The sequence below is a fragment of the Takifugu flavidus genome, chromosome 3 (assembly GCF_003711565.1).
Source record: "Takifugu flavidus isolate HTHZ2018 chromosome 3, ASM371156v2, whole genome shotgun sequence".
Lineage (NCBI taxonomy): Eukaryota > Metazoa > Chordata > Actinopteri > Tetraodontiformes > Tetraodontidae > Takifugu > Takifugu flavidus.
In genome coordinates this window covers 6,575,074-6,598,499 of record NC_079522.1, presented here as the reverse complement: position 1 = coordinate 6,598,499, position 23,426 = coordinate 6,575,074, and the positions used below count along the sequence as shown (strand labels likewise).

Genomic DNA, 23,426 nt, shown 5'->3' with positions numbered 1-23,426 from the left:
GTCCCCCGACACCGAGGCTCCGAGCCAACCTTGAGAGCGTCTCACTTTTAAAAGGTTAAGTGCAGGAACTGGTGAATAAAATCATAATCAGCCACCGGAGGGAAGGTGACCGAAGCCCGATGTTGCTTTACAGCCAAGGTTTTGTCTGAAGTTGCACTGATTTGGGACCATAATTATAAGTAACGCACGTTGCCACTCTTGGCGCGGTCGGACCCGAGAAGCCCCAATGCTAACCGCTAAAGCAGGAAGGTCCAAACCCCTCTGCGTAGGAGACGCGCTCACGCTGCTGGAGGGCTACACAAATGCGGCGTTTTTGGAGCCGTTCTGGTCCAGTTCCTCGCCATCATTGACTCCGTAGCTCCAGCTTCAACACCTCCCATGATCAGTTTAGGCAGCTGATTGGCTCCTGCTGTCTTTCGCCCAGGTGGCTAAGAAACGCTGGTGGCGGTAAACGATTGAAGTGTTTTGGCGGAGATGGTGCTCGCTGAACCGGAGCCCACCATGCCGAAGATGAGCTATTGATCAGCGGAGAGAGGCCTTCGCTCCGGTAGCTTCGCACGTTCGGCCGAATGGAGCCAGCTTCATGCTTAGCCTGCTTAGCATTGCTTAGAAGCTATTTTGTGACCTCAGAGGCAAAAAACTCATCATTCCAACATCATGCAGCTGTTCCACAAACAGTCTCAACCCGGTTTAAACAAACTGGGCTTTGAGGGATAGCATGTAGCTCTTTCAGGGCGGCCATATCGGTCTCTTCGTCTCCACGTTGCTAACTCTTGGTTTTGTCCCAGGACTTGGTTTCACTGCCATCCGCCTGGGCCGTGCCTCTGTCGTCGGTTGTCGTATCGCTGCCAACAGCATTCAGCCGTTAGCGGAGGATAAAAGAGCGTCCTGGCGCCGTTGGAGGGATTGAGACAGAAGACAGAGGAGGCAAAACAATCCAGCCGCTCAGATCTGTCTCCGCTCCCGGTGATGTGTTTGTTGTCCACCGGAAAAGTGAGTTGCGCTGTCAGGAGCGAAGAGGCTAACGTCCCAGCGGTTTAGCTCTGTATCCCGGACACGTACAGCTTGAGTACAGCTTGATTTAAACCTCGACAAATGTCAGAGACGGCAAAAGCAGGTGCTTTGGTGCTGCCTTCAGGCGCAGCTCTGGGCTACGCCCCTGAAGGGACCGCGGTCTAAAGATGCCACCAAGGACGACGGAACATTTCGTTTTCATCCGTGTGTCCGCCGTCTAAAGTTGGGAAGGGCACCGGAACGCCTCACTGGAAGAACATGGCGGCGCTAAGGGATTAGCTCGGCATAGCATCTGCTGACTGGACAGGTCGGTGACCTGCAGCAGGGACAGGGGGACTTTCTGCGTCCTCTTCGTGGTGGAGGCACGCTAGCAACCGCTCCATAGCAACAAGAAAACCCAGAAAAACACAATTAGAAAAGCTGATATCTGGGAGGGGGGCGGTTGGGGGCCGAGTCCCCCGAGAGCCGTTATCCTCGGCTAATTTTGCATCCACGGGCAAAGACTCTGTTTCTCGCCGGGTTCGAGGGTCCAGAACGCAGCTTATTCCCACAGGTGATTCTTCTTCTTTATTAAACCCTTTTTCACAGGGTGTCCCCCCCTACTGAACTGAAGTGGAGTGGACATTAATCAGGACTTCTCTTTCTCGCCCTCTCATCTCTCTCGCCGATTCTAACAATTTCTGAAAGGCTATTTCAGCGGCGGCGCGAGCTCATTTATTTTCCGTCTCCCCTCAGCTCTCAGAGACGGTAAATCATCAGTTAGCGTCACGCGTAGCGACGCTCCAACGCTGGGATTTAACGCTCCGGGCTTTGTCCTCGGCCTCTCGCGGCCGTCACACGCTGAAAACCAATAAAGGTCATGTTAGTTTGGAGTTTTGAAGCTTCCGTCTGTGGAGGTTTCCTTCCTGGCCGGGGCTGCTTAACCCCGCCCACCTGTTTGATGTGTTACACCTGTGTCTGTTCACTCCTCGAGTCTGGAAGTCCTCCGACTCCCTCATTGTGGATCCTGATGAATTTCTGCACTTCCAAACTCTCCTCCTCACCTGGCTCGGTCGACCCGGAACCACGCTCAACTTTGGACCTGTGAGTTTGGTGTTTTTGACGTTTTCCTTCAGTGAAACCCCGAAGCAGGAAATTGTTATTTCAGGGTTAGCTTTAAACCGAGGCCCCTCCCCCGTTTCCAATTCTTTGATCAAATGTTTTTAATCCTTAAGAACCTTATTTTGATGTTTCATTTGTGGATTTGCAGACTTGTGCAACAACTTAAAGTCACATTAGCCTGTCTGGTGCTCAGGTTTCCAACCTCTGGCTTTAGCCTTTCATGCTACATAAACAACCACACCTGAAATGAAAACACTCCAGGCCCTTTTTTCCTCGAAGGAATCATCATCATGGCGATTAGAAAGATGCAAACAAGAACGTATCTTAAATTAACGAACGCTAACCTGTCCCCGGTGACGCTCCTGCGGTTATATTTAGGTTGGAACGTCAGCGTGATGGTAAACAAAGCAGTGATGCATGATCTCCTTCATTTCCCAGGATGCCTTTTATCGGCCCGCGGAGCGCCGCCGACATTAAGTCTGATGGTTTTTTATGGGCACATTCGGGACCGTCGGCGCTCAGATAGCTACCGTAGCCTCGTCTCGTTGCTGAATCACCTTCTGGTCTATTTTTTGCTGCCGTGGGTGAGGAGACGGGAGCAACTGAGGGTCACAGGCAGGTTCTTGATCTGATCAGACTAACCACGGCGACTGCAAGCTAACTGATAACGACTTCTTCGGAGTCCCAATCGGGGGGATTGTTTGAAGTTTTTGAATGTCCAGGACTTCTTTATTTACATTTATCTTTAAGTATTTAGTCATAAAGTAATTCCTGTTCCTGTGGTTGGTATTAGCATCCCACCCAGCCCACCGTTAGATGACACAGGTGACCCCCAAAAAGGGCAAAGTAGGCCTCTTAAACGATGTAGGCCCACTGACGGGACTTCATTTGGACTTCTTTCTGTTCTTTTGGAGAAAAAAATAGCTCGAAATGCGAATCGTTTCCTCCCTTTACGTTCTCCTCCACTAGAAAACGCGTCGATGCCCCGCAAACGCCAAAGAATTACACCCCCCCCCAAAAAAAACAATCAGGGACATCTGCCAAGAAAAAGATGGAATTTAAATTTTTTTTAAATAGAATCTGAGTTCACCTGGAGGAGGGATTATGATGAGACCCCCTACCTTTTTAAAAATTAAAGTAATTATTCATAAATGTAGTACAATAGTTTTGACTTTATTGTTCAGATAATAGTTCTAAATCAAGTTTTCTCGGTTTTCAGAAGGGATGATTAGCACAATGTGTCGTTTTATCTATAATAATCTTTAATCCAGCGTGTTTATATTCAAAACCATTGATCACAAGTCGTTTGATTCCACTAAAGCGATCTTTCACGTAGAGAAATCCCTTCATTCTAACGGTAAAAAGTGTGTTTTTTGGATGATAGATACTTACGGCGGTGTGCGGGGGACCGTCGGGAAGATCCATTTTGAAGAAGCGCGGCATTAAATCTTCGGAGGACCGCGACCTTTTCCCGCCACAGCGGGAGCGGAGGTCTGTGGAGGAGGATGAAGATTGATGTAGGCAACAGGAATAGAACCAGTAAATCCTTAATCCCAAATTAAATTTCCCTCTGATGCTGATTTATGTGTCCCGGTAGCCGCCGTTTACAGACGAGGGCAGCAAACGCCCCGTTTATATGATCCGAACGTTGACACTTAATAATCCGATCAGTCTGCTCGGGACGGAGCTTTAAGGTGAATTTATTGTTGTTCAGCTCCAGATTCGACTCCTCTCCGTTCGGGGGGAAACTATCCTTGAGATGTGGGGGGGATCCGCGGTTAAAGGCGTGATAAAACACGGAAGGAAACTGGTTAATAAAAGGAATCTGTAGGACGGCGGGAGGAGGAGAGGACGGGTGAGAATTATGGACACAATAAACCTGTTAGTAGATAGAAAAGCGATAAAAACAGGCATCGTTACCAGAGAAGATCCAATAGATGTGGGCTGGTTTACTGAACTCTTCAGACTCTTTTGAGGATTTAAGCAGTTCTTTCTCCAACTTTTCTCTTTTTTCGGTGATATTTAATTTGAGCGACGCTCCCTAGTGGCCACATAGGGAACACACATGATTTAGTCACGACATAAAAGTGCTGTAATTTGGTAGATGAGTCTGTCCTCCATCAATCAGCATCAGAGTGGACGTTAATCAACTCTCGGAGATGGATGTGAAGGACACAGCGGCGGCGGAGTGACACTCCCGATGGCCTGCCGCATCCAGATGTCCAGATGTGCACGGCTGATGAATGAAGCCATCAATCAAGTGCTTTTTGCGCGTCTATAAAATTGGCACTATTATTGTCAGATTATCCAAACCGCTAATGAGCCGTCCGTGCAACTAACGGCTGCAGGCACGAGTGAAAGGCCATCAGTAAAAAATGGCGGGAACCTGGAACTAAACTATGCTAACCCTCAGCTGGTATTTCTTCTGGAATTTGGGTTGTCTTTAAGCCTCTTAACATGGACAAAAGCAGCAAAACAAGAGCCTGGAAGCAAACATGGCCGCCTTTCCTCCCACCCTGCCGCCGTCTGTAATTGTTGAAGCCAAACACGGCGTGCAGACCACTGATGACTGTTTCCGCCGTGGGCTGTTTTGGAACAGCGTTGTGGTGGAGAGGTTCAGAGGATCAGCGGCAACGACAGCACCTTAGCTTCAGCGTGAGTCATGACACACAACAGTGAGTCAGCACAGGCTTCGCTGGTGTTCAGCTGTTTGATTCTCTCTCCGTTGCTGGATGTTTCCTTCTCATTTCCTCGGACTGCTGTCAGCCGTTGTGTGGATCAGCGCCTTAGCGAGGTTCCTGGATCGGTTGCTCGTTTAAAGCGGCGCATCAGGACACACGCTGATGCATAATTTAGCAGTTAGTTCCAGCTGAAAAAAGGCTGAAAGCAGAAGAAAATGTTCAAATCAGTTCTGCGGGTGCTGCCAAGAGGCTAAAGTGCTTCACTGGGACAGAGTCGGGTTACAGTGGGACAGCGTTGTGCTACGAGAGGGTACCGGCTATAATGGGCCCGGTGACGTTGGATTGAGGGTGGATAATATACGATTTCTGAGGTCCTGTGTCCTCTCTTACTGGCTTCTTCCTGGCTCTATTCTTGTCTCTTGCCATCTTTGTTTGCTTCGATCCCTCACTGAACCACATTCCTTGACTGCCAGACTCCAATAATGCTAAAGCTCTTGTAAACTCACAGAAAGTTCACTCCCCACATTTCGTCCTTCTTGACTTCTGGCATTCGTGCGTGTCAACAATTCGCTAATTGCATCAGGTTCTCTTTTGAAAACAGTCGAAGAATCTGTGCGGCTTTGTCCACGTCTGCTGTCAGACGGCGTTGTTGATAAGGCAACGTTTTATTGTTCGTTAAATGTCACTTCAGTCCCAGCGTTATTTTTCCTGTGTCATTCTTCCAAGGTCGCCGCGCTTTCCTCCTTTCATGTAGCAGTTGTGTGAATGAAAAGAGAACCTCTGAAGAATCTCAACGCTGCGCTAACCCCGCTCATTGATGTTGCTGTTTTATTTTAGGACAAAGTTGGAAAGTTTTTACAAAGTTCAACAAGGGATCAAGTGAGATTAACAATTTATTTTAAACAGACGGGGGAAAGTACATGTTTTCACGTCAGTAGTCACCGACCCCATGCAGCAACAGAACCAGAGAACCAAGCGAGGCGACGTTAGCGGCAAACAAGAAGTGCGCCACGTTTTCACTGCTGCCAAATATGCTTTTGTCTTTGGTCGTGAAATTTGGCGTGTTGCTGACCGCCGTGGTTGTGTCGGCTGGGGTTGGGGCCATTGTTGTCGGGGGCGTCGTTGACGGGGGTGATGACGGCGTTGGGCAGGCGAAGCCCGAGTCGCTGTCAACTCCAGATGAGGAGAATGTGACGAAGCCCGGCCGGGTACTCCCGGTGATGTTGCTGATCCAGTTCTGGTACTTGGAGACGCGTGTGTAAACTCCGGGTATGCTGGGCTGACCGCAGCCGTCACCAGAGCTCACGATGCCACTCTGGATCCAGATGCTGCCGTTAATGTGTTTGACCACGAGAGGACCTCCTGAGTCGCCCTACACGGAAGAATAAGGCACATTTCAACACCTTAATTTGCCAGATCTTTAGCCCCTCCTCCCCCAACGTTCTAGCCATCCCAGATTACCTGACAGGCATCCTTCCCTCCCTCTCTCACGCCGGCACAGATCATGTTCTCTGTCAGGACTGCATGGGAACATTTACACTCATTGTTTCCCACCACCCGCACCTTCACTTCCTGGAGGATGTCTTCCAACTCGCCTGTTTGGAGACATGTTCCGACATTACCGCTGGTACTGTATCCCAGACAGACAGACAGACAGACAGACAGACAGACGTGTTTGGTCTTACCGTTGCTGTTCGCTCCCCATCCGGTGACCCAGCTGCTGGTTCCGTTATGGAAAGTGCTGTCCGCCGCGGCCAGGCAGACTGGATATATATTATCTGTGAAGTTGACAGGAGCCGACAGCTGGAGGAGGCAGATGTCGTTGTCTATGGTCAGGAAGTCGTACCGAGGGTGGCACACGGCTTGTTTAATGGTCCGCGACTCTTCCTTTGGGTTTGAACCCGACTGGCTGTGACGACCCAGATAAACCGTTATCCCCCTGTAGTCACTTGACACAGACAGAGGGACCAGAATGTTAGACTAGTAGTAGTTGGGATCCATCTGTCTGTTTAAAAAAAAAAAAAAAATGTTTTCCTCACTCTATGCAGTGAGCGGCGGTTAGCACCCAGTCTTTGGTAATCAGGGACCCTCCGCAATGAGACACCCCAAATTCGTTTAGACTGACTTGCCAGGGCCAACTTCCTGGAGACGCGTCCGAGCCTCCCACAATCCTGTTGTTGGTCACGGCAACTCCACATTCTGAAATAAAAGAGAGCGGAAGCTCATCCTCCAACTTGGTCGGCTAACCTTGTAAGAAAATTCATGCAGTTGTTTGTGCGTGTGAGAAAGTTATTTCTGCTCCGTTGAACTGACGGGAACAGTGATCATTTCTCCAGGTTCCTCATTCTCTGTTCATCTTAAAGAATTGTTTTCCCATGAGTGTGTGTGTGAGGGTGTGGTTCCCTTTTAGCTCTTGATGTTATAGCTGGTGTGAGTGAATCAACAGGACTCACAATGGCAGGACTTAATATAAATAAAATAAAATAAAATAAAGTAAATTCTACTTTTTGTGCTGTATGTTCACCGTTTTGCAAGTTTGATCATGAGATCTTACCTGGTAGCTGTGATCGACAACCTGCCAAATGCAGAAAAACACAGTTAATTAGCAAAAATGCTCAACCTAAACAGGTTTTTAAAGAACCATAATGGACAAAAACAACGTGGGGGAAAAAGCTTAATATAAGCTACAAGATCATCTATTTAGTGTTCATACTTTTTATTTGTGGCTTTTTTTCCCTTTTTGTTTGACCCCAACTAAAGGAATTTCGCTCCGTGTCACTCAGGGAAACATCTTAAAGCTCAATCACGCCTCAGAATTTCCTTTTTCTGGATGTCAGCTGGCGGCGACAAGAAACATTCTGGTAAATCCGATGCACTGGTCCAGCAGGTTCAGTAACTTCCTGGAACATGTTCGGCTTCCCTAAAGATGCTCTCTGCTTACTGATGTGAAGCACAAATAGCTACTTTATAGCTATTTTCTCAACTGGTTCTAAACTAAATGCTTATAATATGTATATATTATATTATGTATATATTATATATATGCTTATAATATATGCTGTATTTATATATGCTTATAACACTCTAATCTTATCTGTATTTATTTTTTTTCTGTCTCTTTACTCTGCATACGCTGCTACTATAACTCAATTTCCCCACGGGGATGAATAAAGTCCATCTTAATCTTAATCTTAATCTTAAACTCCCTGAAATTTCTACTGATTAACGTTCGTGATAGATAATGTCAATTTAGCTATGGTCTAAATATTGCCTGATTTTATTTTTTTTTCCCTTTCACCATCTCCAACAATTAGCCTCGAAAGTCCTTGAAGTGAAACAGGTCCTGAGGTGTTCGCTGTCTGGTCTTTGAGATACAGTCTCACAAGTCTGCCATTCGCAAATTTTAGTTTTGAGCAATATCGCGACTGTTGTGTATCTGCCCGGAGCTCACATGCACTTACCTCCCAGCATGAGCAGGATCAGCACGGCTACGTGATGCAGAACCTGGGAGGCAGCCATTTTTAAATGTGCCTCTTTCGCTCTCCTCCACTTTAAGTACTGTATTTCTTGTACTTGGCTCCGCCCACTCTGACAGTAATTGCGCAACACTTTCGGCATCTTCGTAGGTGAGACGAATCACGCTACAATTTTGACATACCCGTCATGACAGCATTGTACTTTCAGAGTTTGAAAATGAGAGATTGGACGTAGTGACCCCCTAACACAACAAAACTTGTTTTCTAAATCAGGATTATTCATTTTCGCACATAAACTTCATGACAAAATGCAGCACGACAGGATTGTGAATTCCCCTGTCATCAAATACATCAGGTCACGTGATCTGAAAAGTCTTAATGCTCAGTCTGAAGCCCATCTGGTAGCATTTAGCTAGCCTAGCCCTAAGGTCTATACACAACGCACTTGTGTGAACATATTTGTCATAGTTAAAGATGTACAACACCTGTTTGTGTTGCCCCGTGTGTGTGTGTGAGACGTGGAGGTTGAGGTGTGTTATTTGATTTCACTCCCACATGAGGGTTTGGCAACAAGGTTCAACGAGGAAAGGAATCAGGAAGTTCCAACATTATGCAGTACCTGCAGTGGCCTCTAGGGGAATAAACAAACCCAGCTGTCGGTTGAGGGTTAATCTGTACTCATCTTTGTACAACACGGCTGAAAATAATTCTGACAAAGACGAGCTGAATAAATCAGCTGTAATTTGGCTTATTACTAAACCTCTGGATGATTGGACCTGACCGCTGTCTGCTGTTGTGTCATTGAATGCATCACAGTGGAAGAGCGGGGCAACAGAACTACTCAGGATTCATCAGACGTGTGAAGATTGGAGGCTCTGAGCTGTAGCGGGATTATTGACGAGGCGTTCAGGTTTAGTCAGGGAGGCTTGAATAACATCGATCGGTTTTGTCTGCGCGAAAGAAAATGATAATTAAGTCTGAGGATGAGGACCTGGTTGTATCATCAGTCTAACAATTAGAAGCTTTTTTGCATTGTGAGATCACATAAGTTTCATTTTTGTACATTCTCAGGTTAATTAATTTCATTTTCCTTCATTTACCAAAGGACTGAATAATCCCACCTTCATGAGCTCAGTCCAAAGATGCCAAGAATAGATCTGTTTGTGACCTTGGCCTTTGACCCCTTGATGCGCTTTTCCTTTTTTATCATGGCCCCATTTACACAACAGTTTTAGAATTAGTTTTGAAACAGTTCCCCATGCAGATGACCCAAAATACACTGTAGTAGACCTGCCCGAACGATAGGTAGCGGTAATGAAACAGATTTGTGGGAGTATCGAGAAGTGGGCGATCACAACAGTGAGCTAACAAGCCCGCCCAAACCCTCAAATTCGTAGTATCTTGAATTGTGTGAATGGACGCTTGTCTCTGGGTTTTGTGTGTTGTGTGGTGTCATTCATTTCTGGCCCTCCGTACCTCCCGCCTAAGGCTACCAAGCATGCGGAAGTGAGACATCACTGGAAGGCACGGAGCGTTTACTCGCGTCCTGGCGTCGTGCGCAATCTAATGAATTTTCCTGCCTTTGGAAAGAACTCTAAAGAAATCAGAGTAATTGACCATGTTTGTAGCTCGAGGTGCTAGTTTTATTTTTAGTCTCTTTTCCAATTTTACCCTATGCAAAAAATCCTCATTTGGACACATGGGAGTTGTAGTTGCCACTGGAAAAATCGACTGGCAGCTGAGGGGACCCGGCGTGTTCTTCCACCTCTGTGACTGGGAGGTGTGCCAGTCTTCTTCTATCTGTTCTACACTTACAGGTACTCAGGAAACGACTTGCACAAGCTCAGCAGCTGTAGTGCGCATGCCTGAAATCGCTGCAAATGCCCCGCTTTGCATTTACACGGTGCCGGTTTGAGGCATTTTAGCCCCCATCGTAATGTTTTAAACCCACTTCTGAGACGGGTCTTTTTGACTGAGAGCTTAGCTTAGCATTGGTATTCACACATGCACACCGGTCTCTCCTTTGGAGGGACAGAAACAAGCGATGCGCTAATCACAACATTGGAAACCTCATGAGGCTCCTTCAGAAGGAACGGAAACGAGGCGCGGCGCTCTGGGAATGAATTCAAACGGCTGAAAGATGGCTGCCGACCAACAAAGCCAAGAGCGCCCCGCTCTGATAATCTGATGCTACACTCCAATTTTTGCAATTAGCGAAAGTCAAATGATGCGGAACACAGCGATGAGGGGAAAAAAGTCTGACAAGTTTGGGAAATTTGGCAATAATGTTTTGGGGTTTTTTTTCTTGCCAAAAATTGTTGGGAATGCTTATTTTGACCGCGGCTAAATTTTGGGCCACAGGTCTGTTTGACCCGCTGATTTTGGACCAATTTTCCTTCGGAGATCCCTCGAGGATGATCCATCCCTGAGGACATGGCTCCTCTGGCAACAGGAGGAGAACATTTACAAAAAAGTAACAAAACCAGATTAAAAGTCAACCTGGACCAGAGCTAGTTTGTCTTCGGTGTTTATCCCGTGGATTCTGCTGGAGGAATGTGTGATGCCGCTGATGGGATGTGACCCGACTGAGAATAGATTCCAACAAGAGGCCAATCATATTCTGTCTGGGACCAACTCTGGCAGAACTAATTGGTTTACACGTAGCGTGCAAGGGCATCCTCTTCCGAACTGAACATCAATGTCGGAGGAGGGAACAACAACAACAATCCAGCAGCTTGATGGAAAGATGGAACCAATTCACCTTGAAAGTGAAGTGAGGAATCAGAGCCGCCTGTTCAGGTTAGCTCAAGCTAACAGAGAAGGGAACAGTGAGAAAGTTCGATGAATGAGCTCCTTTTTCACCCCAATGGAGTCAAGCTGCTCATGGAAGTTCTCGCCTGACACAACTCCTTAAGCTAAACCATCCCATTTAGCCCTGACCTAAACCCAAGTCTAACCCTAAAAACATGTTTTAACCCTAAAACTGTCCTTTGAAGCTGTGAGGACCAACAACATGGCAACACTTCCCAAACATGGTCCCACTTTGGTAGTAGAATGAGGATCCTGGTGCTCGGTATATAGTAAATGTGAGAACAGGCACACACACACACACACACACACATTACAAACAGTCAAACAATTTGTTCCAATTGTGTGAATCTATTCCATGGTTTTATCGTTGAAATGAGCTCTCTCGTTTTCTTTCTCTCCTTCATACACACATACACACACACAGATACACACACACGCACGCACGCGCGTGCAGATTCAGATTCCGCAGCAAAGTCAATTTTCTGTTCCTCGTGTCACAGATTGTAATCATCCGCAGACATGACACACATTTTTAATAGAAATTCAGCAGAAGGCGGCAAAGTCCTCACAAATGCCCTCAAACTGTGTGTGTGTGTGTGTGTGTGTGTGTGTGTGTTTGTGTGGGGGCCTCACATGTGATCCATCTCATTCAAATTGCCGGCCGCTGCCAGTGTGACTCGAATCACAACGTGTTTAATTGAAACCTGTTTTATCCTCCATTTACGGCGCTCTTCTACGGAGGATTATGGACAGAAAGGGGGGGTGGAGGGGGGGTGGGGTTAGAGGAGGCAGAAGTGTATGGATGGAGGAAGATAAGAGGAGAAATGGCTTGTTTTTCCGCGTTTTTCCGCATAATTATTGTTAGCCTGTGCGTTTTGTATTTACAGGACGAAGCAGCTAACGCCGGCAGGGCTGCCCCTCCCCTTTTAGCTCCGCCCACATTGACATACCAACACATCTGAGTCACTGCATCAGTTCCTGTGTGTGTGTGTGTGAGTGTGTGTGTGAGAGAGAGACCTCAGCATAATCACATTTCTACCAATTAGCAATGCAGGCATGTAACAAAGACCTCGCTAAATCTATTAATTGTCTGACACCCTGGAGGGTCATACATGGTTAGTGTGTGTGTGTGTGTGTGTGTGTGTGTGTGTGTGTGTGTGAGTGAGAGAGAGAGGCCAGGTTTTGCTGTAAAACAGGCTTTTACAGCCACAGAAGGTTATCGGCAGCTCTTGACTGACCTAATCTGCATTTGCTCGACCGCTCGCGTCTCTTCGGCGCCGTTTATTTTCTGTTCATCGTCGGCGAAGCAGCGAACGCGCCAGAGCCCACTTCAACGCGTGTTTAACAAGACCTTTTAAAATCAAGAAAAGAAAGATCGAGCTGTAGAAACTCTCAGACTGCCGCAAAGGATGTGGGTGGGACTGATAAACAAGGGTACACAGCAGAACGTGTCCATCCAGATTCTTTCATTAGTTCCACAACGGGGATCCACTCATCTTTTTTTACTCCAGTAAGACAAACCAGTTGGACTGATTTCCAGACGGTTAGAGATTACAGGAAAGGCAAGCCTCACCTGGACCGTGGTCGTGTGCTGTGATCTCATGCTGATGTCACCTCTGAGGCTCCGCCCACATCTGTGTATGGTTTTTGTGTGTGTGTGTGTGTGTGTGTGTGTGTGTGCTCACATTTGCTACATTTTAAGGACCAGAGTCATCTTGCTGCTAAAGTGGGACCATGATTGCGAAGTGGGTCCATTTTGCTGGGCCTCACAATTTCAAAGGACCGTTTGAGGGTTCAGTGGTGGTTTAAAAGTTGGGGTTAAATTTGAGTTTAGATTAGGCTGAGGGGGTTAGATGGGATGGTTAGGGTTAGGAGCTGGGTAAGGTGTCTTTTCTATGAAAGTCCTCACAAAGATAGAAATGTAAAGATGTGAGTGTGAGACTTTAGGCTGAGCGTGTTTGATTGAATTTCACAGTTTCCCCCTATTTTATTGAAAGTTATTTTTTTATCTCCACGTGAACCCCGGACTACGACCCTCCGCTTGCGTTGGTTTTTTTTTTTCATCATTTTTATCTCGCAGTGGGATTCAAGACCTGCTGACACCTGGGATTTATGAGCTGTGTGGGGAGAATTCTGAGCAAGTTTTTTATGGAATGCTTATGTACTCGTGGTCACTGTTGCTCAATACCGGTTGTTCCTCTAGAGGTCACTGTCATGACTTGGAATTGTCATGTAATGTCACAGATAGAGGCAAAAACTAGCATCAGCCAACCCGATGTCAATTTAGCCAAGATAAATGTGACCATTAACGACTTGATAAAAACACCCCAGAGGGAACCATTTTTCATGCTAATAAACCACAGCTCATCAAAGTTGTCCTTCAGCTATCATTGTTTGTGCTTTTGAGGCTTCAGGTCACCCCCGAAGGTATTTTTACCTCTGTGCGAATGAAAGCGACTAACAATTTGCTTTTCTAAGCAGAGTTCAGACTTAAACACACAGGAAAAAAAACTGTTTCCTCGCAAAATATGACGGTAAACATTCATCTGTGTGCTTGTAGCGCGACGCTTTAACTCAGCTAGATGTCAAAACAATGGGTGTAAGTGAAGGATTAACCATTGAGCTCCTCACAAAATCAGAATAACCACAACTTGTAAATCAGAATCAGCCTATTTGGCATTTAGGTCTGTATTTTGTTACGAAATAATCCAATTTTTCTCGTGTGGACGTCGCACTGGAGGACAGGACTTGACGCCCTGAAGGAAAATGTGACGAGACCGAGACCAGAAGCAACGTAGCTGAAGTATCGGCCTCTGGAAGCTCCAGCGACTTTCTCTTATTTTCCCACCCGCTGATGAAATTAATCCCATTTGTGTGTAAAAACTTTGCGTTGCAGATATAAGCCTCTTACCCTCAGCTCGAGAACCTAGCCCGGAGCCATTCCTGCCGGGCTACGCTAATGTGCCGAATATTCAGGATGCTCGTGGTTTCAGATTACAGCGTTGTGACCGTGAGATGGCTACTACCTGATCATTCGACTCCTCATTTATAAATCACGAATGTTACCATTAGCATTATAAATGTAAACAATCCCAATTGATATGATTAATGTTGCTCCATGGCTAATCAGTGTTCATCTACATAGTGTGCAGGAAGGTATTTGATCATAGTATTAGCATGATAAAACTATTTCAATCTAAGAATGGGAGCTAAGATGTTCCGTTGGTAACTGATGCGTCTATAACGACATCACATTTTTCATTTCATTAAGAATATTGATTTCAAACGGGTTCCCCATTAGCTAGCTTCCACAGACTCCCTCTTACCATATGGCTACATCTCTTTTGTCCCATCCTTCCCACCGTGTGTCTCAAGCCTGCTTCGTAATTCGAAGCATTCCACCAAAACACCCACGATTACTCCAAAACAGATGCTACACACAATAATAGGCGCTAGCTAATTGCTTTGATTTTACTTGCGGTTTGGTTCCATCGTCTCCCAAAGCTACCTGCTAACACGGAACTGCAATCAACCGCGTTCTTCCGTCCTGAATAAAGCTTAGAAACTCATTCATTTACATAAAGTAAATGAATCTATCTTAGCAACGTTAGCGCCCACTAGTGTAAAATTGCTGAAACTGTCGCGGGACAGTGATGTGAAAGCCCACGATGGCGATGGGACCGTTCCCGCTGAGGTCACATCGCAAGATATTGGGTCTGTATTCAATTTAGGACCGTCTGAATGTCTGAGCCGACCACCTGCGTACCCATCCACCGCTGAAGTGAAATTTGATTTTGATGCGATTCTTTTTTCCCTGCCAAAATTTGCAGCTCGTCTCTGAGGAGCACCTGTAACTCACTTCCTGTAAATATAACCGCAGCAGGAGAGAGATGAGATGAGACGTGAAGAGGATACAGGTGCAGAGCGGCAGCAGAACCCCACAGAACAAAACAAGCACAGAACTGGGAACATTCAGCAATTCTGACAAAAAATAGTTCCCTGACGAGCTTGCTCGCATGCCAAAAATGATCTAAGACGGCTAGCTTAGCTTCAGTTAGCATATAACCACAGTCATTCAGACCTTTATCGGCTATGTTAGGTTTAATTTAAGTTTAACAAAGTCAGTTCTAAAGCATAAACGGACATAAAGACACAGGTGTCTAAAAAAACATCTCAAAGATTAAAAAAGTGAGTTTCTTTTCTAGAAATTATTGAATTTGGGAGTCAATTAAACACAGAAGCATCATGATGGAGGCACTTCAGCCTCCAGTTGATGCAGCATCAGCGGCTACACTCCGCGTGCGTGCGTGCGTGCGTGCGTGTGACAGGAATAGAAATCCACTCGGCTTGGATAGTTAATTAGATCCAGAAGAATTCAGAGCAGGTGATGCTACTCAAACCACCTTGGCTAGCTGGTCGTCAACCAATGAACTTTTAGCCAGGCTAACCTCGCCGCTACTTTCATTATTTTCTTCTTTATGTAGAATTTCTTGGGCTCTAACCGGCGCTTTAAGGGCTCATGTTGGTGCTTTTGTCTTGCTATGGCGAACAACCAAATGTGCTAACTCGCCTCGGTTTGTGTTAGCTGCGAAGGCAACCTGTAATGAAACCATTAAATCAATGAGACCCCGTTAAAGCGCGAGATTAGGAGTTTCGCTGGAGAATGAGGAAAACTTTCCTGGGAATTAATCTCCTCGTTCGTATCTGCAGCATCTGGAAGATGACGCATCTGCGAAAGGTTAATGTGATTTTGTCGGCTTCATTACGACGCATCCGAAGGCTCATTGGCGATTCAGGCTAACGTAGCTGCAGCTACTTTGAGCTACTAAAAAGGAAACAAATGTGCAAATATCTGATGGAAACTCAGATGTTAGTGCCGGAGACGGCCGACTGACATCTGAAGTTTGTTAGCACTCAGGGCTAATTAGCCCCTATGCTAACTAAAAGTGCAGCGTATTTTCCACTTTTAGACCCCAGTTATCAGAAATCATTAGTCATGCTAACTCAGAATCATGGTTGACAGCCCGTTCCGTTGATATTGGTGAGGCGCCTCCAACCGCCACCACTTTTCCTGCTGCGGGAGTCGGGATTTCAAACGGAGAATAGGTTTCTTTTTGAAGCCGAACAGAACGTGAAACAAAGCTACCGTGGACACACCGAGGCTGAAGTGGTGCACCTGCGCAGCTCAATCGCAGCCTTCCAATTTGGATGGGTCACAAGTGCTAGAGCGGCTCCACGTGAAGAGGCGTTCAGGTGCCGCTGGAGCGCCGGGCTCTGCCAAACGATCTGGCTCGCATGAAAGAGCCACGGATCCCATCACCAGCTGGCTCCCCTTAACGTCGGGGGGGCCCACCTAGCGGATTTATCACCTGCGGCTAAAGCGCACGCTGGTTTTTCGCTGGAAAGAGCTAACTTAACTTTTGGAAATGATGCTAAAAGCGTTGCTGGCAGGAACTGCCGACGCTTCACCGTCATTTAGAAACGAGATTGACTGACGGATCTCTCTCGGTGAGCCGGGTGAGCGTCAAGGAAATATAAATCAATGTGCTAATCTTGATAATCCGCGGAAAAGACGTCATCTTTGCTACTTTACGAACTTTTGACAGACATGATGATGTTAGAAAATCGACTCCTTCATTTGGTTTGGTTCACATCTTCACGCTCTGCTAGTTCCAGGTCAGATGCTAGGTCTTCGTCCTCCTATCTGTCCACTTCCTCCTCTCGTTGGACCACTTCCTCTCTCGGCTAACTTCACCCTTTGGTCCACGTTGAGCTAAAGGCTACGCATGAGACGAGGGATTCAGCGGAGGGTGAAAGCAGATGGAGAGAGCGGCTAACGGATCAGACGGGAGCGGGGAGGTGGTTGAGGAGGATCCAGGCCTGCAGTCGCACCGCGTGCGGACGGATGAGGCTACAGAGCGTTTCAGGAAAGATGACGGGCTGCTTCCAGGATCGGCGCCATGACGCATCAGTGAATGACGCCTTTTTTGATTCGCAACGATGAGCAAAGCCGAGACCTCTGATTTGCTTGAACAGAGTGTGACGGAGACGGGAGGAAGGGTCCAAAACAGCCCTCAGGACCCCCAACCCAACCCAACCCCCCCCTCCAAGTTTGTCTACCGTCAACAGGTTGAAGGATTAGCATGCCCCGCCCCCATCGCAACACCTCTGCGTGCAGACGTTCAGCAGGGCTGCTGTGCGACGGATGCCAAGTGGGAATGCTGGGAATAGTCTGTTGCCATAGAGACCAGGACAGATGGAGCGACGGAGGGAAACAGCTGATCAGGACACTCCTTGATTGCCTTTTACCTCCTGAATCAAATCAACGGTCCTCCGGTTTTCAATTTCCTGCCAACTTTGTTTCCATTTGTCCCCACAAGAATAGATGTTCCATGATTTTACCGCTTGCCGATTTGTCGGTGGGTAAATGGTCGTCTGTGTATCACGATAGCTGCAAAGGTCCATTTTTGGCGTCGAAGGGGAAGAAGCGAGCTTTCCCCGTTAAAGTTGCAGCACCGGTGCAACACACACTCGCAACTCATCCGTGACGTGCCGCCCCGATCCTTGGGAATGCAGCGTCACAGCTCCTGCCGCTGGTTACACGACGGCGTGCCACTTCTGGCCCCCGCGCCTCAGGTTTCTGACCACAGCTCCAGAGGCTTCTCAGCTATTCCAGCGGTCTGCTGAGGTTAGTGCAGGGTCAGGTGATCCCTGGTTTCATTAGCAGTTGTAGCAGAGAGAGAGCAAACCTTCGCATGACCCCCCCCCCCACGATCAAACCACCGTATTGATCTGCAGGAAAAACTCACACACACACAAACTAGATTCTCACAGGCCAAAACGGGCTTGTCAGCGGTGCATAATCATATCCGCGGCTCGCTAACTTCTTTCCTCCGAGTTTTCTCTCCCCGACTCAGCAAGCAACAATCGCTAATTCTGATAGCACTGGCAGCTCAATTTGGACAATCTCGTGGAGCGTGCCACCCGCCGATCTGCACATGAATAAATCAACAGCGGCGCCTCCGCTCGGAACATCAGAATTTTTAAGTCGTCTTTGGAGAACGTGCGAATCTGATGAGAGATCAGATCAGAAGCTGCTCGACACCTTTTTTGTTTCATTTTTAATGGCGTAAGATGCCAATAAAAGATGCTATTAGCTGTGACACCGCTGCTACGCTCTTGTGCCGCTATCCTACACAAATGGCTCCTCAATTGTCCTCTTCGTCCCACTCCATCCCGCTCCTCTCAGCATTGTAAAAATAGCATCTTAGCCATGAAGAGGACGCCGATTAGCTTAAGAGCATGCATTAGCATTAACTGCCATTCAAGTTTGTGCGTAGGTGACAATGTGTCCAAATTGGAGGTAAGAGTAGTTGCACGTCGAGCCGATAAGGACACATGATGTCCTTTACGTTAGCAGCAGCACGTTTGCACTAGCAGGAGGCTTTGTTCCGCTGGACAGGGGCTGTTTACCAGAAATCGTTTTCTCTTAGGAGAACGTTAGTGGCCGCACTGATCATGCGGCTAATCTGAGGTCCAGTTACGACATCCCGGAAAAGGTCAGTGAATTTCGAGATAACTGAACCTTTACGAGCCTTTGAGCTGACCTTAAATCCACGTACCTGAGCGCTGGCTGAATTAGCGTCATTATTTCAGCGCCACTGGAAAGAGCGACGTGACGTTAACAGCCCCGGCGTGATATGGAAATCCCCTCCCCAGGGGGCGCCGCGCCGAGACCAGGAACAGCAGGCAGAGTTCGCTGTTTAACCAAGACTGAGAGATGAGGTGCAAAGTTCAGGACAGAAGAGAGAAGCTAGCAGGCGAGAAGAAGGAAGCCGAGGGTTTAGCGCTCTCGCGGGGTGCGAGGACGTGGCGTGTGGAATTTCTGGATCGTAAAACTCCGATGAACGGAGGTGAAGTTCCCACCAAGCCTCTAAAGAGTGTGAGAGCAGAAGTATGGGAATGTGTTCAGAAAGTCCAGCAGGGGGCAAAAGAGCCCTCAGAAGTCAGCTTCCCCTTTAGCTGAATGGTAGCACTAGCAACAACCTATTCAACAGGAAACTAGGGTAAATACCGCTTTATAAAGAGAAACGCAATTGAGTGTCGACACGTGAGCGCTGAAAGCTCGCAGCGGGGTACGCTAGCTGCGCGGGGGTCCTCGCAGCAGTTCCGCGTTCCTTTCATCCACTGAATGGATGAAGGCTGATTCCCTCGTTCGAGGGACAAGGATCAAACAAGATTAGCATCTCTTCGGAGGACTGTAAGCTGTTTCTTTGGTCACAAAGCTCCGCCCACTTTAGCAAATGTTTGTAAGAGGTGAGCGGGAACTTATCAAAGTCGGACATGCGCTGACTAATTCGGGTTGAGTCCTGTTAGCGACGTAGCCTACGGGTGTTGCTAAAGTCGGCGCTGTTGGACACAAGGAAGCTTCGGTCAGCAGGGGAGATCTGGCAAATCTGGAAAAAAAAACCATCAGCAGTGCTAGCAATTAGCATGCTTCAGGAAGGTAATTAGCAGCACAGCCTTGGAGGGCAACTTTCCCAAAACATTTCCTCTCTCCGACACACACACACACACACACACAGCTGTAATTACTATTACACCACAATGAGACGCAGAGTTGGACTCTCCTTTATGCTACGATAAAACGTGAGCAGCGTTCCGAGTCTCAAGCTCGTTAGCGTGACACCGAGCACGGCTGAGCAGCTCCCAGGCAACATTCCAAAAGGAAAAGGAAATCGATCAGGAAAAGAGTGACATACGTAGACCGCAGCGTGGCTTTGATGCTTTGATGACATTCAGGAGACTCAAAGGCTCTTTGTTAAAGGAGGAGACGAATGTCCCACGTTTGTTTGGCAGGACAGATGCAGGACAACCCCCTCCGACAGACCAACTCTAGAGCACCCCGTGTGGATGCTTCGCGTCACTGCGTCCTAGCAGAATATCGATGGAATTCGGATGGAACAGTATTCCGAGACGTCCATCATTCTGGGCTGATAACCGAAGGTTAGCTGAGCATTTCTCGGGCGGTAAGAAGCTCATCACATCGTGATTAAATCTGTCGGACGTGACAGAAAATTAAAGGCGGAATGAAATATGTTGAAGTAGCCAAGCGCGCTGAGGATGAGTTTCAATAATCGCTCTCTTTTGAAAAAAAAAATCTCCCAGACTGGCGCTGCAGCTTTGAGGCAATTCAATTTTCTTTATGGTGATGCGTTGTGAGGAAACCTGCTCGGCAGCCTGAGGCCGCCCAGGCTGCTGCCTGACTTTAATGGAAGCTGCGGTGGATAATGAGCCGCCGCGCGCGTGTAGCAGGACGGACGGAGCTGCACAACCTAACGTCAAAATGAAGCAATCTGCTTTCTTATGTTTCTGAGAAAGAAATTGTTAGCACAGCAACAACCCAGTTGTTACTCTTAGTGCTGCTAGCCAACCGACATGCTAAATTGCAGCACCTTTGTATCCGTGACAAGCAAGGGTGGCAAAATGATCCAATTGGAGGGTGAAACAGGCTGGTCTGTGCAGTCTGGCACATGCTAACGCTAACAGAGGCACTAATTAATGAAAAATTCAAGCATGAGCAAGAAACGACAACTTTTGTGGTTTATTTCGCTGGCAAAATGAGGACATTTTTGGGAGGTGGGGACAGTCCTGATGGTCCTCCCAACCGGGGACGGGTCAGGTTGAAGAGTCCTCGCAAAGACAGTAGAACAAGTGTGTGTGTGTGTGTGTGCCTGCCAGTCGGCCCTGAGTTTTTCGGACCCGTATAAACACGTGAAGAAGACGTTTGCTAACTGCAGAAAATGTCTGATAAGGAAACTCATTTGTTTAACGAGGTTATTTCCATTAAACGGTGACGCACGTCGGAAGAAACAAATGTTTTCATTTGACTAAAATAAACTTTTAATTAATTAGTCTTTCAGATTTGTATTTTAATTCGACACACCGACACTAAAACTAACATGGAACAGCTCTCTGGTCATAAAGCTAGCAAGCGTTAATATCCCCAGAGACGAGTTTTTAAATCATCTTTGTCGTGTGAGAGTCGTTTTCCTTCCTGCCCGTTTATTTGTTGTCTAATTTGCTAAAGTGTCGTTCTCGGAAGGACATAAATGCAAATTTTTACAACAACAAAAGATCCTATTTGAAGTGAATTTGTTAGTCAGCTAGCGGGTACGCAGGTTAGCCTCACGCGCAGCAGGCACAATGTTCGGAAAAACATCCCGTTGACTCGTAATTGGTGTCGGACGGCAAGAAAAAATACAATAAAACAGAATCAGTGGGGGGAGGGTTAGCGCTACTGCTAAAACCATTAACGGCTCAGAGATCTGGTGGCGGCGGTGGGGGGGGGAGTTGGAGAGCAGAGGAGATGTGCGTAGCATTGCTAATCAGACTAGATCATGACATGGAACACGTCAAAAATGGAACAAAATACGGTCGGGACAGAAGTCAAACACATCTTTAAGAATTAGATTAGCATCTTCCTGTTGGCAGGAGACAACAAGAGGTAGAAATACTTTCTGTTGGATATCAGTTAGCCGTTAGCAGTAGCTCAAGCGGAGACTTTCCCACCCCTGACTCGAACTATCAGGGACAAAAAGCATCATTAACATCAGCAGCTGACGCTCGGCGCCTCCTCGTCCCGGTGGGAGGAAACTTTAGCGGGGACGATATGAAGCAAGACGGCAGGTAATGAAGGTCAAAATGCTAAATCTGACCTTTAGCGTAAAGGAACAAACGCGGCGGAAACCGACCTCGGTGGAATGCTTCGCCAAACTGGTGCTAATCGCTGTTTTCCTTTAAAATTGTGTCATTTTGTTGTCATTAAAGTTCACACACACACACACACACACACACACACACACACAAACTTCTTTGCGATATTGACAGGGCTGAGGTGTCACTAGCAGGGCGCTAAGTGGCCGAGGACGTGTTGTTGAGCTGACAGTTTAAGTTAAGCTAGACAGACAGAAGAAAACAAAGCGATCATCTCTCTGACACACACACACACACGCACACGCACGCACACACACACACACACACCACACGCACACGCACGCACACACACACACACACGCACACACACAGCATGCAGTTTGTTAGTCTCACAAGCTTGTAGGTTTGATAAAACTCTTTTTGGCTGCTCGTGCTAAGCTAGCCCTGCTACATGGTGATAAAGAAGCCCTGTCTGGAGGAGACCCCCCCCCCCCCCCACTCGGTGGTTTGCCCCCCCCCACCTGAGCTTCCAGGTGAAGAGCGACAGATGGAATAAATGTCCGGTAATAGAATTGAGGAGAGGGCGAGTGATGGAGCGCTGACCTCTGTGACCTCCGTGTGTCCATGTCCCCCCTCCCGACACCCCCCCTCCCCCTCCTTTGAGTGAGGTCATTGCTGGGGTGAAGCAGATTGGTCCACCTTCCGCTAGCGCTGCCACCCTGAAACGGTGAGTTTCCAGGACCGGCGCCAACCGATCCGATAGCATCCGCGAGCTAGCGCGCGACCCTCCAGGCCCATAAATGCTACAGCAGAATATTAAATCATAAATAACTAGCGTGAAGAGCCGGAGCTCATTCAGAAGTTGCTAGCACAGCATCGAGTATCAATCGAGGAAACGGTACCGGCGGGAGCCACCTCAGAGTCCCCAGTACTGGAACCAGAACCAGAACCAGCAGAAGACCGAGCGGTGCGATACATAATTTACGCACTTGGACGTCGACGATCAATCAAATAAAAATGTGTCGTCTGCAATTTCCTGCAACAAGCTGAAAACATTTGATTTAGCGGGGGGGGGGGGGTTATGACACACTGGGGGGGGGTTAAACCTGCTGTCAGGTGACATGTTGGACCTCTGAGCAGTGGTCAGAGCTAGCGAGTCCTTTTAAAGCTCCAATAACGTCCTAACGATGCTAACACACTTGAACATGTGACGTGGGAGCGCTTTATTTATACAGTTAGCAGCTAGCATCATGCTAAACTTCATGAGAAACCTCCTCCGGGTCCAGTTTGTCTTCATTTGGACATCAGGCTGAATCACGCGAGCACTCGGCCCTCAGGTCCCTGATCCGGAGCGCTGAGACTCACTGGGATAATCAGGGATAATTTAGGAGAGCGGGACCGGTTCTGGATTCACCTCCATGTGGCGCCGGCGTCAAAAGGGCTGATTTTGATTCATGGTCGACCTCATTGGGGCCAAAACTGGACAGGTCTGGGTCTGGGTTTGGTCTGGTCTGGGTTTGGTCTGGGTCTGGGTCTGGGTCTGGTCTGGGACTGGGTCTGGTCTGGGTCTGGTCTGGGTCTGGTCTGGGTCTGGGTCTGGTCTGTTCTGGTCTGGGTCTGGGTCTGG

General features: G+C 47.6%; 3 protein-coding genes across 3 annotated transcripts in view; 1 reads left to right on the top strand and 2 right to left on the bottom strand.

Annotated features, from left to right (window-relative positions):
* Positions 1-10,974, bottom strand: part of rps4x (ribosomal protein S4 X-linked) — a 158,636-nt gene extending 147,662 nt beyond the window's left edge. Inside the window, exon 1 of the mRNA XM_057028137.1 lies at positions 10,971-10,974. Within this exon, the coding sequence (XP_056884117.1) occupies positions 10,971-10,972 (2 nt within the window). The 5' untranslated portion in view covers positions 10,973-10,974. The remainder of the gene's footprint in view (positions 1-10,970) is intronic.
* The window catches only part of htr2cl1 (5-hydroxytryptamine (serotonin) receptor 2C, G protein-coupled-like 1), a 70,232-nt gene continuing 48,767 nt past the window's right edge, over positions 1,962-23,426 (top strand). The window contains exon 1 of the mRNA XM_057028108.1: positions 1,962-2,097. The gene's annotated coding sequence lies outside the window, so the exon portion shown is untranslated. The remainder of the gene's footprint in view (positions 2,098-23,426) is intronic.
* LOC130523112 (serine protease 27-like) lies at positions 5,605-8,392 on the bottom strand. The gene is made up of 6 exons (XM_057028123.1): positions 8,258-8,392; positions 7,351-7,371; positions 6,836-6,995; positions 6,482-6,744; positions 6,258-6,391; positions 5,605-6,168 (listed from the first exon to the last, which is right to left on the bottom strand). Exons 1-6 carry the CDS (start codon positions 8,313-8,315, stop codon positions 5,728-5,730), a joined length of 1,077 nt encoding a protein of 358 aa, XP_056884103.1. The 5' UTR covers positions 8,316-8,392; the 3' UTR covers positions 5,605-5,727.

Excerpts from the sequence above, each read along its gene's own strand:
- LOC130523112 (XM_057028123.1), bottom strand. The coding sequence starts at position 8,315 with ATGGCTGCCTCCCAGGTTCTGCATCACGTAGCCGTGCTGATCCTGCTC. Across the intron at positions 6,996-7,350 it reads TTGTCGATCACAGCTACCAG|AATGTGGAGTTGCCGTGACC; the intron begins GTAAGATCTCAT and ends CTTTTATTTCAG. Across the intron at positions 6,392-6,481 it reads ATGGGGAGCGAACAGCAACG|GCGAGTTGGAAGACATCCTC; the intron begins GTAAGACCAAAC and ends GTCTCCAAACAG.